General features: G+C 45.1%; 1 protein-coding gene across 2 annotated transcripts in view; it reads left to right on the forward strand.

The window, feature by feature from the left end:
• Positions 1 to 19,367, forward strand: part of eml3 (EMAP like 3) — a 57,010-nt gene that overhangs the window by 19,598 nt on the left and 18,045 nt on the right. For both annotated transcript variants that reach the window (XM_079491723.1, XM_079491724.1), the window contains exons 2-6: positions 873 to 1,049; positions 2,373 to 2,472; positions 3,011 to 3,553; positions 11,910 to 12,026; positions 14,021 to 14,061. In XM_079491723.1, the coding sequence (XP_079347849.1) occupies positions 873 to 1,049; positions 2,373 to 2,472; positions 3,011 to 3,553; positions 11,910 to 12,026; positions 14,021 to 14,061 (978 nt within the window). The remainder of the gene's footprint in view (positions 1 to 872; positions 1,050 to 2,372; positions 2,473 to 3,010; positions 3,554 to 11,909; positions 12,027 to 14,020; positions 14,062 to 19,367) is intronic.

The following is a 19,367-nucleotide window of genomic DNA, read 5'->3' on the forward strand; positions in this document are numbered from 1 at the left end:
GTCATCTGTCCCTGAAAAAATTGGACGGTATTATGTAAACATTCTCACGAACCCCTGGAATGGAAGAATACTGACTCGACGGATGCCAAAACAAGGTTGTTTGTCGAGTTTATAGCCGTGATCACCCACCACCACCCTCACGTAATGCAGGGCCTTAAGTTGGGTATTTATGCCTAGAATGTGTGTCGTTACTACTGCCAACAACAGCATACCATGCAGCTGTATTCCCCGGTATGTCGTCCGATGAGTTTAGAGCAGAGTGGTTCTCAAAGTGAGGTCCTGGGGACCCCCAGGGGTCCTTCAGGGGGTTCTATAGGGGTCCCCAGCAAAATTAAAGTTAATATGGAATCAAAATCCAACCAGTTTCACCTTTTTTTTTGTACATTGGCTATTCTGAAATAGCCGATCTGTTGCTCACAAGGCGTCACGATGCGACGCGTTGTGAGCTTGTACTGTAGATCTGCTATTTCCTTGGGTGTGTGTGTGTGTGTGTGTGCGTGCGTGTGTGCGTGTGTGTGTGCGTGTGTGCGTGTGACCCCGATGCAGCCCCGATTAGCTGACTGTTCAGTGTGAATGACCCTAACAATCTGTAGGGGTCAATAGGTCATGCTACAAATCTTTCTGTGCTCCAAACAGACAGACACACCTACAGTACACACAAAGCCCTTTATTGGGAGAGCTTAGCACCGCTCCAAAAATTGTAACAACACAAATCTTTGTATGGAGGATCCCTGGCACATAATAGTTTCAGATGGGGGTGTCAAATACATTTGACTCCTTGCCATAAAAACGTTTGAGAACTGCTGTAACTTAGAGCTCATGCAGTGTCACTGCGTCTCCTCATTGGCTGTCACCACTGTCCCCCCATGCAGACGACGTGTCGGCCGCCAGCAGCGCAGACTTCCCTGACCGCACGTCCATGATGGAGGTGAGGCTGCAGACGCAGGAGGACGAGATCACGCTGCTCAAGTCCTCGCTGGCCGACGCCCTACGGAGGCTCCGCCTCCATGACCAGCTCCTCCCCTTGCTCAAGCAGCAGCTCATCACAGGTGGGCGGTAACCTTCTGTGCAACTCTGAGGATGGCGAGGGCCACTGTATTTCCACACTCACTCCAGAGGACCACTGTATTTCCACACTCACTCCAGAGGACCACTGTATTTCCACACTCACTCCAGAGGGCCACTATATTTCCACACTCACTCCAGAGGGCCACTATATTTCCACACTCACTCCAGAGGGCCACTGTATTTCCACACTCACTCCAGAGGGCCACTATATTTCCACACTCACTCCAGAGGGCCACTGTATTTCCACACTCACTCCAGAGGGCCACTATATTTCCACACTCACTCCAGAGGGCCACTGTATTTCCACACTCACTCCAGAGGGCAACTATATTTCCACACTCACTCCAGAGGGCCACTATATTTCCACACTCACTCCAGAGGGCCACTATATTTCCACACTCACTCCAGAGGGCCACTATATTTCCACACTCACTCCAGAGGGCCACTGTATTTCCACACTCACTCCAGAGGGCAACTATATTTCCACACTCACTCCAGAGGGCCACTATATTTCCACACTCACTCCAGAGGGCCACTATATTTCCACACTCACTCCAGAGGGCCACTATATTGCCACACCCGCGCGAACTGAGCTGTGCAACTATACTTTTATTGTGATAGTTACTGTTCTATACTGTACTTTACGGTAGTTTTATTGTTATAGTTATAGTGCTCAGTGTGAAAGGCTCTTTAGGCTGCTCAACAGTGCCACCCAGCGGACAGCGGTATTGCAGCTGTCCGTACCCCAAACAGACAGACATACATTGAGACATAGACACATAGAGACCTAGAGACACACGCGGCCAGTCATTGGAGCAGTTGGCACCGCTCAAAATGACAGACACACTAAACCACTTTCACTTTGTAAATATTTCTAAAATAGCAGCTCTGCAAGATCTGTACTAGAACTGTACAGATACTCAAAATGTACTTAAAGTACTCAAGTAAATGCACCTGTTCACTGTCCACCACTGTAAGGCCTCACTCAGACCTTTACTGCATTGCTGTATGCTTGTTGGATGAATGTTGTGTAGTGTCATGGCCGGAAATGCATTTCCAATGGGAGTCACATGGTTTGACACAACATTTGTGTTGTATGAGGGGGAGGGGCGCAGTCGAAACACAGCCGAAAGCCATACAACAGCTTGTAGTCCAAAATGTGGACTACAAACCATGTGACTCCCATTGGAAATGCATTGGGGCGGCCATGACACTACACAACATTCATCCAACAAGCATACAGCAATGCAGTAAAGGTGTGAGTGAGGCCTTAACCAGCAACCACACCAAACTGTCTCCCCCAGTGAACCCAGCCGCAGCACGGGTGCTGAACCAGGTCGGCTGCCCAGAGGGCTGTACCAACAGTCGCAAACTGTCGCCCAGCTCAGCCCACCCTGCCTCTAGGTACTGGACAAGCATACACACATACACGCACGCACGTACTGTACGTGTGCGCACGCACATACGTGCATGGCACGCACGCACAAAGATAAACCTACATAAAATAGTTTATGTAGGTTAATGCTTTATATTTACAGTAGGCTACTTTTGAATAAAACACATTTAAGGTAAAGCAACAGATTATTTTTTTTACAAGATGGGCGATATGGTGATAAATATCGATACCATGTCTCCACGATATGCCTTTTCAGAGATATCGTACAGTATATATAATATATCGTGTTACAGTGAATGCACATTCTATGATTGCCAAAAATAAGTATTTTCCTCTAAATGGTCCGTTACTCCTTTTCTTTTAGTTTTTGTTACCTTGTAGGTGGTTGTACTGTTCAATAACCATTAAAACCAATATGAATATGATAATGATAATATTGTGGGTCGTGATACTGCTTGAAAAATAATCGTGAATGATATGATATTTGTTTCCATATCGCCCAGTTTCCTTTTCACCTGTTAATGTCAACCATGTCACAAACTCTAGCCAAGTCCCAAACAGCACGGCGACCACAGAGAATGGCCACGCGGGGACCTCACTGTCCCCGGAGCTCAGGCCCAGCAGAGCCCCCCTCACACTGGACAGGTCCACCCAGACGGAGCCTACCGCACAGGGGCAGGGGCAGGACAGGGTCCCCGTCCTGGGTCTCACCAGGGCCGTCCAGAGTCTGCAACTAGAGGACGCGCTGCTTCCCGAGCCTCTGGCGGACAGCGGCGGCTCCCGGGCCAGACTCCACCGTGTCCAGGGCCTGGAGGAAGACGAGGAGGAGGTGGAGGAGGAGGAGGAGGAGGCGGGAGTCGAGCAGGAGACGAAGGAGATGAACTGGACGTCGTCCGTGGAGGAGCCCATCCGGCCCACCACCCTCCGAAGCCTCCAGAGGGAGGGGGACTTCCGGACCGCGCAGGAGGAGGTGGGCGGCTCCGCCTCACCGCAGTCTCCTCCACCACCCGCCGCTAAAGACCAGAGCCCCGGTCAGCGCGCTGCCGGGGGGGCGCTGTCCCCCATCCAGGAGGGAGACAAGAAGCTGCTGTGCGTGATCTCAACCGCCTCCTCTCCCCTTTTTAAATACTCATATCTTCCATCTAGATCACCCTCATCTTCCCTCTTATGCATGATTGCATGGCTTTTAAAGGGACAAAAACAATCACCTCTTTCTCAACCCTGGCTTGTTTTTTATACTGTACCACTTACTCTTGTGCAAGTGTAACTGCTGCTTTTGGGAGCCTTTATTGAGCAACCTTGACTCAAGGTTGCCAGGTTGTGGTTAGTCTGTGTTTACAGCAGCATAACAGCATTTCTCAACTGGCGGGATGGGACCCAAAAGAGAGTCACAGAGACGCTCTTGCACGGTCCCAGACAAATATATCTTTAACACAGGGATAATGATTTTGTTCTGTTTTTAGTTTTTTTGGTCTTTTAACCTATATTGCCTGTGGTGTCCCAGGGGTCTATACTTGGTCCCCTTCTTTTTTCCCTCTACATCAACTCGCTTGCCGAAAATAGCAGATCTGCAAGCTCTGCTCAACATGCCGCAATGTGAAGTGTTGTGAGCTTTTCGGAGAACGTTTGACTATTTTCCCAGAATGTCTGAATGTGTGTGTCTAATATGGCATGCTCAGAACAAAGACACTAGGGTGGTCTTTACACGAGAACGGTGTTCATAGAAAACGGCTAAATAAAGTATCGTTTGCTGGTGTCCCTTTAGACGAGAATGGTGTTTTCAGGAGGTGAAAACGCAACAAAGTGAAACCACCTCCCAGAGTGGAAATCTTTGAGACCGCCGTTTTATCCCTTCTGCATGTAAACAGGCAAAACGGTGAATCCGCAAAAAAGATCATGGCTCACGTTGGCTTACAGCGCACATGTTTATTACATTGATGCAGAGCAATATATGATATAATGGAGTTCCTGAACAAGCCTCCCTCCTCTCCTACAAAGCGCTGCTCATCAGCGATGGTGAATGTAAAACCATGATGTAAATAAAAAGCCTTGTGATAGGCGGCAGCCGCGGCAGCAGCAGCGTTTATGTAGCCTAATGTATTATAAAATATATAACCATCCCGTGGCGCGCTCTGCCTGCATGCTCTGGGCTGCGGCCACAACCATGTGGTGTTCTGGAATCATTCAAAACCCCAATAGGGTTGCGTGAAGGGGTTCTTCTTCTTGTACGTGGGTGACTGGTCTATTTGGCAGCCCGTTACCGCCACCTAGCGACATTATAGCGTTTTCATAAAGTGTGCGTTCTCGTGTAAAGGGTCAATAAAAATTGAGAACGCAACTGGACTTTGCCGTTTTATCTGGAGATGGTCGCCGTGTAAAAGAGGCATAGGTTTCATGTGGTTAACCCATTTAGACCTGAGGACGCATCTGTGTCATATTATAGCTTTTAACCCATTTTGGGCGGGAACCCCTTTTGGTGTTTTAACTAAGCATTATGTTATACTTTAGCTATTGAAAAATAGCAGATCTACAAGCTCATAGCGCGCCACCGAGTGGCGCGCTATGAACTTGTAGGTCTGCTATTTTTGAAAAATCGTAAAAATGCGGCACAAATCTTTGAATATATATTCTTTCAGAGCGAACGTTTTTTTTATTTCTACGTCAGGCCTGAATGGGTTAAAGAAGTCCAGTGGTGGAAAGTAACTAAGTGCATTTACTTAAGTACAATGCTGAGGTATTTACTTGAGTAATTCAAATTCCAATACTTTTACTTCTACTCCACTACATCTCAGATCCAAATATTGTACTTTTACTCGACTACATTTATTTGAAAACGTATAGTAACCACTTCAGCCCTATACATTTCACCATCTACATCTACAAGCTCACAATGCGCCACATCGTGAGCTTGTAGATCTGCTATTTTCAAAAGATTTTTATACATTTGAAAACTTTAAATGGGACGTTCTGCATAATGAGTACTTTTACTTTACGTACATTTCGAATTCCGGACTTTTACCTGTAACATATTTACTATATTGCAGTACTGATAATCTTTCCACCACTGATTGGCTCCCAGTATCAAATTTCCATTCAAAACCAGTATTGGGGGATGCACAGCGGGCGAAGACACGTTCTGCCGTCACAGTTTGTCCAGTCTCCTGGTGTAACTATGCACTACCCCCCACAACCCGGTTGTTCCTACTGTTCTTCCTGTCCCGTGTGTTTGAACAAGAGACGGCGTGTGTGGGACAGGGAAACATAAGGCCTTAGTGACACATAAGAGCAACAGCGCTCGCTCGTACGTGCTGACGGATGTGTCACGCACACACGCACACACACACACGCACACGCACACCAACTTACACACACGTGCACACACACACACGAACACACACACACACACACACACGCACACGCACATTATAGCTACACAGAATTGGCTCCAGTGGAAAATATGATGCGAGGGCAGCTAATCACAGCTCCCTGTATGCACCGTATAGCACAGCTCCATTTATGTACCGTATAGCACAGCTCCCTGTATGGCCGTATAGCACAGCTCCCTGTATGTACCCTATAGCACAGCTCCCTGTATGTACCCTATAGCACAGCTCCCTGTATGTACCAGTCCGTATAGCACAGCTCCCTGTATGTACCCTATAGCACAGCTCCCTGTATGCACCGTATAGCACAGCTCCCTGTATGGTCCGTATAGCACAGCTCCCTGTATGTACCGTATAGCACAGCTCCCTGTATGGTCCGTATAGCACAGCTCCCTGTATGTACCGTATAGCACAGCTCCCTGTATGTACCAGTCCGTATAGCACAGCTCCCTGTATGTACCGTATAGCACAGCTCCCTGTATGTACCGTATAGCACAGCTCCCTGTATGTACCGTATAGCACAGCTCCCTGTATGTACCAGTCCGTATAGCACAGCTCCCTGTATGTACCGTATAGCACAGCTCCCTGTATGTACCGTATAATAATAATAATAATAATAATACATTTTATTTATATAGCGCCTTTCAGGTCACCCAAGGTCGCTTAACAAAACAGAAAAGAAATACAATATAATAAAGCAAGTTTAAAATAAGCACAAAGGCCTGCAGCAGACCTTTACTCAAGGTGAGCATAGGCTTGTCTGAATAGGTGAGTTTTGAGGTGGGATTTGAAGGTGGGGAGTGAGTCCATGTTTCGAATGTCAGGGGGAAGGCTGTTCCAGAGGCGAGGGGCAGAGCGGCTGAAAGCTCTACCCCCCATGGTGGACAAACGAGCTGGGGGAACAGTGAGGTTGGTGGAGGAGGCAGACCTGAGTGCCCGGGTGGGAGTGTTGATATGGATGAGATCAGACAGGTATGGGGGGGAGAGGTTATGGATGGCATTGAATGTGTTGAGGAGGATCTTGAAGTCTATGCGGTAATTGATGGGTAGCCAGTGGAGTTGGTGCAGAACGGGGGTGATGTGGGAGATGGCAGGGGTTTTGGTGATGATGCGGGCTGCAGCGTTCTGGACCAGTTGGATTTTATGGAGGAGTTTGTGGGGGAGACCGAAGAGAAGGGAGTTACAGTAATCGAGGCGGGAGGCGACCAGAGAATGGACTAGGATGGCAGTGTTGTTGGAGGTGAGTGAAGGGCGGAGGCGGTTGATGTTGCGAAGGTGAAAGTAGGCTGACCGGATGGTGTTATTGATGTGGGTATGAAAAGATAGGGTGCTGTCGAGGACGACACCCAGACTCTTGACCTGGGGGGAAGGGGAAACCGAGGAGTTGTCTATAGTGAGTGTAAAACTGGGCTGCTTGGTGAGTGAGGATTTGGTGCCAATGAGGGTTAACTCGGTTTTATTGCCATTTAGTTTGAGGAGGGATGAGGTCTGCTGTAGACGATGCGTGAAATCACAAAACAAACTTTAAAAACAACCGGAGAGCAGCGGCAGCCAGACGCGCCAGCGTTCACTCATCCGGACAATAAGGTAAATAAAACAGGGCAATAAAACAGGTATAGCACAGCTCCCTGTATGTACCGTATAGCACAGCTCCCTGTATGTACCGTATAGCACAGCTCCCTGTATGTACCGTATAGCACAGCTCCCTGTATGGTCCGTATAGCACAGCTCCCTGTATGTACCGTATAGCACAGCTCACTGTATGTACCGTATAGCACAGCTCCCTGTATGTACCGTATAGCACAGCTCCCTGTATGTACCGTATAGCACAGCTCACTGTATGTACCGTATAGCACAGCTCCCTGTATGTACCGTATAGCACAGCTCCCTGTATGTACCGTATAGCACAGCTCCCTGTATGTACCCTATAGCACAGCTCCCTGTATGGTCCGTATAGCACAGCTCCCTGTATGTACCCTATAGCACAGCTCCCTGTATGGTCCGTATAGCACAGCTCCCTGTATGTACCCTATAGCACAGCTCCCTGTATGTACCGTATAGCACAGCTCCCTGTATGTACCGTATAGCACAGCTCCCTGTATGTACCGTATAGCACAGCTCCCTGTATGTACCGTATAGCACAGCTCCGAACTCTCCGATCGGCTGCAAGGACACTCTGCGGTGCGAAATGCGCCGTTGCCATGTCCTTCCATGTCAATGCCTCTTTAATCCATGAAATGAGGCCGATTCTACAAATGCCTTCTAAATCAGTAGTTGGAACACTTTGACACAGATGCGTGCCTGGTTTTAATGGGTTAATGCTGTGTTCCAGAAAAACAAAATGCCCAAGCATGGCATGACATGGGACGGACGGACGAAAAATGAACTCCACACAATCATGCCATCTGTGTCAAGGGGTTTGATTGTTGCCATGAATGCAACATTGATAGTTGCGTGATGAACAGTGCGTGCAGTGTGTGTGCGCCGACGCGGAGCCACACGTCTGGAGGGCGTGCTGCTGCTGCTGTTGTTGTCCCGCTGGGTTTTGCAGAGAGACGAGCCAGAATTCTATTCTTCAAGTTCTTCAACCCGATTGTACTCTCAACTCTCTAACCTGACCGCATCAGTTCTCTAACATTTTCTCTGGTTAATAATCTATGGGCCGACGTCCTAACCTTCAATTGAAAAAGTTTGAAAACTACTGGGTTCTCAAGCTTTTTAATTTCAAGGACCATCCCCCTCCACCCTCCCAGTTTGGCATGAATAATTAGGGCACGGGCCCCCCATAAGTCTACTCCTACTGTAACTATCAATCATTTTGCTGGGAACCCCCCACAAGGACCCCCCACAAGGACCCCATACATGCTGCACTTCGATAAGCACTTAACCTGATCAACAGTTTTCTAACATTTTCTCTGGCTGACATTCGGTGTGTCTGGACAGCTCTAATCTTGAGCATGTGCGTCCTCAAACGGCATCATCTGTCCTGCTCTTAGCAATTAGGAAATAATCGCTACAACATACTGCAGAGTTCTTCTGCATTTGTTTACTTGAGCCCGTGGGTGTGTTTCTGTGCTTTACTTCCTCGTTGTGGAATTTGGGAGGGCTGCCGTCGATTGATAACGGTGGTGGAAAGTAACCAAATTCATTTACTCAAGTACTGTGTACACTGGACACTGAACTTTCTAGGTGCTTTTATACTTCACTGGAGAATTTCAAATTTTCAATACTTCATACTTCTTCTACTCCACTACTATACATCTCAGAGGCAAATACCGGTACTTACTTATTATGTATTAAATAATTATTGGACATAGTTACTACTGCAGATTTAGATTAATATTCCAAACCACTTAAGCCCTCTGTTAAACTTTCGCTATTCGAAAATAGCATTTTGTAGATCTGCTATTTTCTAGAAAGTTTAGAGAAAGACATTTAGGAGAAATACATTTAGAAACATTTGTGAAATGGGTTACTTTGGTATTGTAAGTATAATTTGATGCCAATACCTTTGTACTTTTATGAGAGTATTTTAATTTTGCTATTACTATACTTTTGCTTAAGTAAAGTACTTTCTTCTTGCATTAATTGATAACACGTGTTCTCCATGATCATGCTCAGCTCTTTAACGCCCCTCCATGGTAACCAGAGGTACTGGTAACAGTGGTCTTAACCGGAGACCATTGATCACTACCCCTGTTTACGTGAACCTGAACTACACTACAGTACAACCACATAAACCACGTAATCCCTGTATATACTGTAATTAGTCCACTATGCAGTGGTTCCCAAACTGTGGTGCGTGCACCCCTTGTAGTGCCGCGGGCGCCTTCTAGACATGAAAAGGCATGAAATGGTGGTGCTATGGTTTTATATTAACATGCCAATATGGCAAGTATATGCAGAATATAGCCTATGCTGCATGTATATGCCATATTCAGGTTCATATATGTGCAAATATGTGGATAAAAAAGAAATGTGTGTCTCTATATACAGTAGCTTATGCAATTTATATTTCCATGTAGGGGATGCGTCGGCTAGGTCAGGAGGTAACAGGGGGTTCATGGCCGAAAAGGTTTGAGAACCGCTGCCCTATAGCAATGGTTCCCAAACCTTTTAGCTCAAGACCCAAAAAGGAAATGAGATGTTTGCCCAGAGCCGGGACCCCCCAAAAAATAGCAGCTCTACAAGCTCACAACATGTTTCTTCGTGCTGCGTTGTGAACTTGTAGATTGGCTATTTTCACTACTTCTTAAACGTTTGTTTTCTAATTCATGGAATTACCAGGCGGGGAAAGAAATCATTTAATTTGTTTTGAATTTCGCGATCCCCTAATTTCTCTAGCTAACATAACATGTTGCATTGTGACAAGTTACGAATAGTTTTACATAACTATTTTCAAAAATCTTTGTGAACATTTGTAATGACTAGGCTCTAGGGATGCCACATCCAAAGTGTTGCACATGTTCATGCGTATTGAATTAATTTCAGTCTAGGCTCTTTACTCACAATCGTCAATCTAAATTTGGTGGGACTTTCTGCACAATGAGTACTTTCTACTTTTGGTACTTTAAGTACATTTTGAAGCCAATACTTTTGTACTTTTACTCGAGTACATTTTGAATTCCAGACTTTTACCTGTAATGGAGTATTCCCACATTGCAGTATTGATACTTTTACTTAAGTAAAACATTTGAGTACTTTTTCCACCACTGACATCTTTGCATTTCCAGTAGATGTTTAAGAGAGGGGGGGGGGGGGCTCATCAGCCCAGTTTCACTTCCTGTACGAGTGGACAGTGACGTAGCCGCCCACTGTTTTCAGTGGTTGTTGTCACAGTGCTGGTGTTTTACTTACAGTATCAATGAAATACTCTTACAAGTAAAAGTCCGGAATTAGTATTGAGAGTATTGGCATCAAAATGTACTTAAAATGCCAAAAGTAGAAAGTACCCATTATGCAGAATATCCCATTTCACAAGGTTCAAATGTATAAAAATCTTTCGAAAATAGCAGATCTACAAGCTCACAATGCATCACATTGCGACACATTGTGAGCTTGTAGATAGATCGGCTATTTTCAAACGGCCGAAATGGTGGTTAATGTATGTTTTGTAATAATAATCAAATCTACAAAGTAACTAGTAACTAAAGTTTTCAAATAAAGGTAGTGGAGTAATAGTAGAATATTTGTGTCTGAGATGTAGTGGAGTAGACGTAAAAGTATTGGAAATTGGAAATACTCAAGTGAAGAACGAATACCTCAACATTGTACTTGAGTGCAGTCCTTAAGTAAATGTACTGGTTGACACATGGCGCTTTCCTTGATCACTGGTTTCAGTAGTAGGGCATGTCAGGAAGCCGTGGGCGTGTGTGGCAACTTAAGGCTGTATTGTGACACACACACTAGCTGTGATTCAACAGTGATTCACCAAAACACGAGGTTCGGCGGTGGTGAGTGAAGCAAAAAGCCAGATTCCAATACTCACATTTCTGCTTTCCTCCGTCATCTGTCCTCCAACACGGCGGTGTTACGGCGAAATTGATGACTAGTGACCTGCGGAAATATGTGAAAGTCTTGTGGACTTTGCATAACTTACATGGAGGTCTTTAAATACGTGGCCTAAATACTGCCAGGTTGAACTCTGCCAATAAACAAACTGCATCTCATCTACGTTCGGACACTGACGTTATGTGTCAGTAAACTTGGCAGACATTTGAGTATTCGAATTCAGCTGTCATAGTTAGTTGCATGCCGGTGTTGTGTACCGAAACTAGCTGATCTACAAGCTCACGGCCTCACACTGTGTCGCAGTGCAACACGTGAGCTTGAAGAACAGCTATTTTTGACGCATGACACCCGCACGTGAATTAAGCGTAACAGGGCTTTGAGAGTGCAGGAAGACTGGTGTTAATGAGTGGTTGCTCCTGCTTGTGTGCAAGAACACATCGGCGTGCATGCGTATGTGTGGGATTCATGCTGCAAGGACACCGGCGTAGATCAACCCTCTCAAGCAAACCTCCCCTCCAACTACTCAATTCTTCTCCTCTCTCCTCTCCCAGGGTCCGTCGGAACAGCGAGAAGCTGTCCAAAGACACCCTGGAGAAGACGAAGAAGCGTCTGGACAAGAAGGCGGCTTCCTCGGCCAACCTCCTCACCCGCTCCCCGAGCCTGGAGAAGTGAGCCTGTCCTCCGTCACTCATAACGTTCACGCCGTATTTTCACGGCTCACTTTTTCCTATGGCCGCTTGAGCCTTATACATATTTCACAGTCAAACGCTGGAAGGCCCACTGGTCTTTTATATCCCCGCTATCCCATAACAATAAAATTCCCCTATCCCGTAAAAACGTGCCCTATTACTTGATACCGAATCCAGGGGTTGTGTTAGGTTTGATTTGACTGGATTGCGGTGCGGTTTGAAAGAGCGCCTCCGGAGTGCCAGAATGTTCTGTTGAGACGTCCTGGAGATGTCTCTGGTGTAATTCAGCCAAACATCTGTGAGGAGAGGTGCAATCATGCTTGATAAACCCCCCAATTACACAACCGCCCCTTAATGACCTGCTGAAGTGCTCCTCAAGGCACAAGGCATATAGTTCCCTCGCATCCTGTACATTGAACTCAACTCAAACTTTATTTATAGAGCGCATTTACGACGGCCATTGACCAAAGTGCTTTACAGAAAACCAGAGAAATATAAATGAACCATAATAGACACATTGGTAAGGTGCTGTTGATATTGTACATTTGACCTCTTAACCCATTCTGGGCGGGAACCCCTTTTGGTGTTTTAAGCATTATGTTATACTTTAGCTATTGAAAAATAGCAGATCTACAAGCTCATAGCGCGCCACCGAGTGGCGCGCTATGAGCTTGTAGGTCTGCTATTTTTGAAAAATCGTAAAAAAAATGTTTTACGTCAGGTCAATATGGGTTAAGCTATATTTTATACTTTAACCTTTTATTTAACCAGTAAAAAAACATGTTGAGACTACTAGTGTGAAGTGTGAACTTGCCAAGAGAAGAGGCAAAATAAGTAACGCAGCTCGGCCAGTAACAATACATACAAGACAATAACAAGGACAGACGGAATGTATAAAAACTAAGCAACGAAAGCAGGAGCAATGTCTGGGAAGTGTGCCCATGGCAATCCTTTTAAAACTCACTAGGGGGATCACAGAAGCCAGTTTATTATTCTGGTCTGTAGGACACCAGGGTAAATAAATAAATAAAAAGATGGTGTCGCATATGTCAGAAATAGTCAATCTACAGTGGCTCAGGATGTGGAGCGGCAGGTTGGGGATCTGAAGGTTCCCGGTTCGATCCCTACAGTAGCTCCACTTGGGTTACTGTTAAAGTGCCCTTGAGCGAGACGTTGAACCCTTAATGAGCAGGTTGGTTCGTGAATTCCTCTGCTGTCGGTGGATGAATGGGGTTAAATGCACGCTATCAATGCACCGTTTAGCTTGTAGATAGGCTATTTTTCAACATGTCTTGTGACTTATTACTATTATTAAGTATTACTGCCAACCATTTCCCAAAGCATACTGTAGTTTGTTTGATTTTCATGGGCATGGATGGATTCGTTTCAGTATGGTATGAAAACAAACTTGCAGAGACTTGAATTTTGCTTAAGATAGGTAATCCAACACACTGAATGTCATTGCGTGAATAGCCTAGCCGAATATTGTCCCTCGACTTCCAAATTCAAACATCCATGACTTATTGGCCGAGCAATGAAGCGTTTTATATTGCATAATGCAGATGCGTTTGGTGATGTTTTAGAAAACAAAAAAAAACAAAGAATCTCAAAATTAAGCCATTGACAGGAAGCTGTGAATAGATAGACATGTTCCAGTGTCTCTTGAAGCTTTTTGTTGCTTAACAAAAATCTGTTATGTTTTTTTTTTTAATGTTTTTTTTTGTGGCTTTCATCTTTATTTTGTATTTTTTATGGAGGGACAGACAGTAGGCTGACAGGAAATGGGGAGAGAGATGGGGGGAAGACATGCAGTAAAGGCCGTCGGGATCGGGAGTCGAACCCGCGGCACACTTTCAGGCTGGGTTGCCAGCCAAGGTGCCTGGACCATTGAGCCATGGCCCAAAAATCTGTTATGTTTTAAGCATGAATTAGCCCTAATTGTCATTTGTCATTCTTCTTTTGTTTCCCTACAGTCGAGCCAAGGAGCTCATCGCCAGTGCATCGCCATCGCCAGGTGATGTATCTGAAACCCTCTGTCTCTGTCTCTTGGCTTGGTTAGGATAGACACCATACTATCCACCTATTTGCAGACATTACAAGCCTAGGGCTAGCCCAGCCCCATACCCAATCAATTTAATAAAACACTATTACACTATTCCTCTGTTAACCAATTTTGACCTGAGATCATATTCTATAAATGTCTTCTACATCCTGACAGTTTTCTGAAAAAGCTATGTTTCTATGTCAGTCGTTCTTCGATTTTTTCAAAAATAGCAGACCTACAAGCTCGTAGCGCGCCACTCGGTGGCGCGCTATGAGCTTGTAGATCTGCTATTTTTCAATAGCTAAAGCATAACATAATGCTAACACCAAAAGGGGTTCCCGCCCAAAATGGGTTAAAGCTTCATCTGCGATCCTTTCTGAACATTCCCAAAACACTGGCTAAGCACCACGTCGGCTCTAAATGTTACTGTACTAAATGTTACTGTACTTTCCCAACCAAACTTTAACTGCTGTGGACATCTGTAGGAATTCCTACTAAAGTGAATGCATTCTCTTGCCGTCTGCTATCCAGAGCCACGCTTGTGGTTAGCGTAGCTTTTTATGACTGCTGGACTTTAGTGTGGTTTGCCGTTTTTAGGCCTCACTCCGAAAGCAGAGCTTAAGAGGACGTTTACTTTTTATCTCTCTCTCTCTCTCTCTCTCTCTCTCTCTCTCTCTCTCTCTGTCTCTCTCTGTCTCTCTCTCTCTCTCTCTCTCTCTCTCTCTCCTTTGTATGCATTTTAAATTTACATGGGACATTCTGCATTCCACTTTTGGTACTTAAGTACATTTTGATGCTTGAATACTTTTGTACTTTTACTCAAGTACATTTTGAATTCCAGACTTGTACTTGTAACGGAGTATTCCTACATTACACTGATATTTTTACTTAAGTAAAACATTTGAGTACTTTTTCCACCACTGAGCCTTGTAAACGTTTAACCTACAGCATTATTACAAGTGGCACAAAAAAAGTAAATGTATTAAAGCAATGTCATTAGCCATTTATGCTTTATATGCACATATGGAGAGAGGGGTAGACATGGAACAGTGGGTCACAAGCTGGCTTTGAACAAAGGTACTTACTGTACTTGGAATTGGCACAAAGTGATAGAGCAATCAGATCTGTGATTATCTTGTCTATGTCTAACCGTAAAAGATATAATATGACAAGATGAGGAATAGACTAGAACCTTTAAGCTCTTTGCAACTGAAACGGCCACTTGGCTGGTTTTTAACCTGAATAATGTGCAGCAGAGAGCAGGCACGTTTTACGTAGGCTGGTGACGTTTTACCAGAGCCTTTATGAGGGTATAAGCTCCTGACACACAAGGACGTTTTATCTCATGTCACATTTTAGTGATAGACTAACATATGGATACTATGCAGGCACAGATAGATAGAATGTCATTTACACAGACGCTAGGTTAATTGTTGGGATACCTGGCATCCTATAGTTAGTTTCAATTTAGAGATCGATACTCTCTTGCTCTTTGGTGTAGAGCACATTACAACCTTCTACAAAAACCTAGGTGTTTGTAAAGACGATTTTAAACTAGTTATGGTAACAACTGATGAGGTAATTAAGAAACTGAGTGCCCTCCAACCCCACAAGGCCACAGGCCATGACAACATTCCCTCCAAATTTCTCAGAGACTCAGCCATCTCTATAGCTCCAATCATCACCCACATAGTAAACCTCTCCATCAAACAGGGACAGGTCCCCCAAGATTTCAAACTGGCCAAAGTAACCCCCTTGCACAAGAAAGGGAGTAAATTAGACCCCGGCAACTACCGCCCTATTTCTATTCTTAGTTCCATCTCGAAAGTGATGGAAAAAATAGTCTATGAACAGGTTGAAAAGTATCTTGCCACTAATAAATTATTGTACGAGTTCCAATCTGGCTTCAGAACATCCCACTCCACTGACACATGCCTCCTCTATTTGAGCGACCACATCAAACAAGAGGTGGACGCTGGCAAATACTGCGGCATGGTCATGCTGGACCTCCAAAAGGCTTTTGACACCGTGAACCACTCCATACTGGTTAACAAGCTAAAAGCAATTGGTTTCGATAGCACATCAGTGAGCTGGATGCAATCATACCTGGAGGGGAGAGAACAGATGGTGGAAGTGAACGGAACACTGTCCCCCCCCCTCCCAGTGAGCTGTGGCGTTCCACAAGGAAGCATACTAGGGCCTCTACTGTTCCTAATATATGTAAACGACATGACTTCAGCCTGTGACTGCAACTTGTTCCTGTTCGCAGATGACTCAGCACTGCTGGTCTCGGACAGGGACAAACTGCAGGTTGAAAATGCCCTCAGCTCTGAACTCGGTAGAATCTGCACCTGGCTCGCTGATAACAAACTATCTTTACACCTGGGAAAAACTGAATCCATTCTCTTTGGCTCTATTAGTAATCTCAACAAGGCAAATGGCTTCTTGGTTAGAGTGGGTGACAATGTTATCACACGCAAAGATGAAATTACCTACCTAGGTTCCATCCTGGAGGCTAATCTTTCCGGTGATAAAATGGCCACCAACGTAATCAAAAAAGTCAACCATAGAACAAGATTCCTCTACAGGATCTCCTCACTGGTCAACAAAAACACCTTGAAGACCTTAACAGGAGCCCTTGTACAGGGTTTCTTTGACTATGCATGCACCTCCTGGTACCACAGCACCTCAAAGGCCCTTAAAACCAGGCTCCAGACTTCCCAAAACAAACTGGTCAGGCTCCTACTTGATCTAGCCCCCCGAACCCACCTCACCCCTGCCCACTTCGACAGGCTGGAATGGCTTAGGGTCGACGACAGAGTACAGCAACTTGCAATGGGTCTGGTCCACAAGATTCGATACACCACCAAGATACCCATGTACCTGTCTAGATACTTCCTTAATGTTAACGAAGTCCACACCCACAACACCAGAGGGAGTGCAACGAACCATGTACAACCCAGATTCGGCACAAACAAGGGACTAAATTCTTTTCGCTCCTATGCCACCAAAATGTGGAACGCCCTACCAACTGTCATTAAGACATGCGAATCCCTTGACTCCTTCAAAACCGCTCTCAAAGGGCACCTACGGATGGCTGCAATTCGAAACTGGCCCCCGTAAAATCTGAATCCCCCCCCCCCGCCCCCCCCTTTTTTCCCCTCACTGTATATATTTCTTTTCCCTTTTTACCTCCTTTTTGATGAATTATTTTTTGATGAATTCCTGTTCTGTCTATAGAAGTGTCTATTTGTACGTCTCTAAATGTTTTGATGATTTGAACATGGTGGACCCTGTTGGAAACAAGTGTAATGCTTAATTGGGTCGTCCACTCACAGTTAACAGCCTTTGTATTGAGTTTGTGCTGAAATGTACTGTAATTCTGCAAACTGTTAATAAATTCTTCAATCAATCAATCAATACAGTCATGGTATAAAATAGACTGGTGCTTGGTTTACCTGGGATCCTGACTACACTGTCTCTCTGTATTTGATGTGTGTGATTACTTTGCTTATTGTAAGTCACTCAGGATAGAGCGTCTGCTAAATTACATTTTCAAATGTCCTCACAATAGAATGATAGGATCCAGGTTAGAAATCTGCGAAATGGTCTTGTAAGCCTGATTTACAGTATGCTTCGGCAGCACAGTTAAAAATATACTATTTTTGTCTAGCATAAATCAGTCTTTAAGGCCAGTGGGGAGACCATTGGTGCACATGCAGTGCATCAACACTTATTTATTGTATTTTCTTTTTGTTTAACCGTTATTCAATCAGGAGTTCCACTGAGACAGAAATCTCTTTTTCAAGGTTTCCCTGGCCAAGAAAGCAATCAAGCAGGCATTACAACTTAGAATATGACAACAACATGAAGCATAACATTAAACACGTTAATACAAACTGTAGTAGGAGAACAGCTGCAGGCCTCAGTCTGAACCAATGTCAACTTTTAAAATCATCCAAAGGGATTGAAGTGCTCCAGTTTTATGTCAATCTGGACCTGGTTCATGGGAACACGGAGCATAAAAACTAAAGGCAATCTCCCAAATTCTGTGGACGGATGACGGACGGTAGAATTCTGAAACAGTGCCTTGGTGGTTCAATCCGTCGGTTAAAGCAGTGACCATGTGATTACAACATCGAATCAGGGGTTATCAGTGGTTCTTGAATAGGGGTAACAGGGTTAACGTGGTCAAGGTGTTGATGCTTTATTAACTACTTTTTGCCAGGGACCCCTTCAAAGACCCCTGGGGTTTGCCCAGACACTTTGACACACCTGGTCTAGATAAAACAAAGAAACGAATAATGAAAAAAAGAAAACTCCTGACAAAATAAAAAAAGCATCTACTCCTGCTGAAAGAATTACAGGTCATCTGCAGTCCATCGCCGTGGCTTCGCCACACCCTTAAAAGCACCAGAAATATCACTCAGGAGGTCGGCCGCCATGATCACAGACCAGGGGAAGATTTTCTCCCCCACCCCCCCTCCTTTTCCCCCCTCTCCGGTCACTTTTTTGGTACGAGGCCTGGCCAAGGCTTTCCTCAGTAAGACACTGGAGGGCCTGTGAAGGGCCGCGGCCGGCCGGCCGGCCGCTCCCCTGGAGTCACGTTGTCACGTTGTGGTCAGCCCTGCCGCCGCAACACTCTGCCTCGCCTGACGGAATGATGGATGGTCGGTTATGCCGAGACCGATGGCCAATTTATTTATTTGCGAAGCCCCACCTCAACCCCTCCTTTCTCTGTGACTTTAATTCACGATCTGATCCACTCTAGTCACACACTCCATCTCTCTCTCTCTCTCTTGATATTTGTATTTCCCTTCGTGGTTTTATTTTCCCTGGTGATGACTCGTAGTGGTACTGGCCTTTCTGTAGTAAAGCAGGGCTCTTGACTTACTCTTTTTTATTTAAAGATTTAAATGTTTTATTTGGAAAGGTGGTATCACAGAGATTATTGCATATATCCGCTTTCCAGTTTCTTCCGTTTTTAAATCCACATACACCTATTCACCTATACCCCTTCCCCAGCCACACCTCTGCACCGCACTCTGTACTTTTAACAAAAGTCAAATAACAACATGTAGGTAACAAGGGGCTTGACATGGAAACATAACACAACATGTTGCTAACAAGGGGCTTGACATGGAAACATTATGTAAAAACTTGGGGAATAGGTCCTCGGGGGTCCCCTTAATGCCAATACCGGGGGGCGGCTTCATAGAAACAAGCTGTAAGTCAGAGCTCAGATGATCTCAATGTTTATTTGTCTGGCTTCTGTC

Source organism: Electrona antarctica, assembly GCF_951216825.1.
Source record: "Electrona antarctica genome assembly, chromosome: 21".
Taxonomy (NCBI): Eukaryota; Metazoa; Chordata; class Actinopteri; order Myctophiformes; family Myctophidae; genus Electrona; species Electrona antarctica.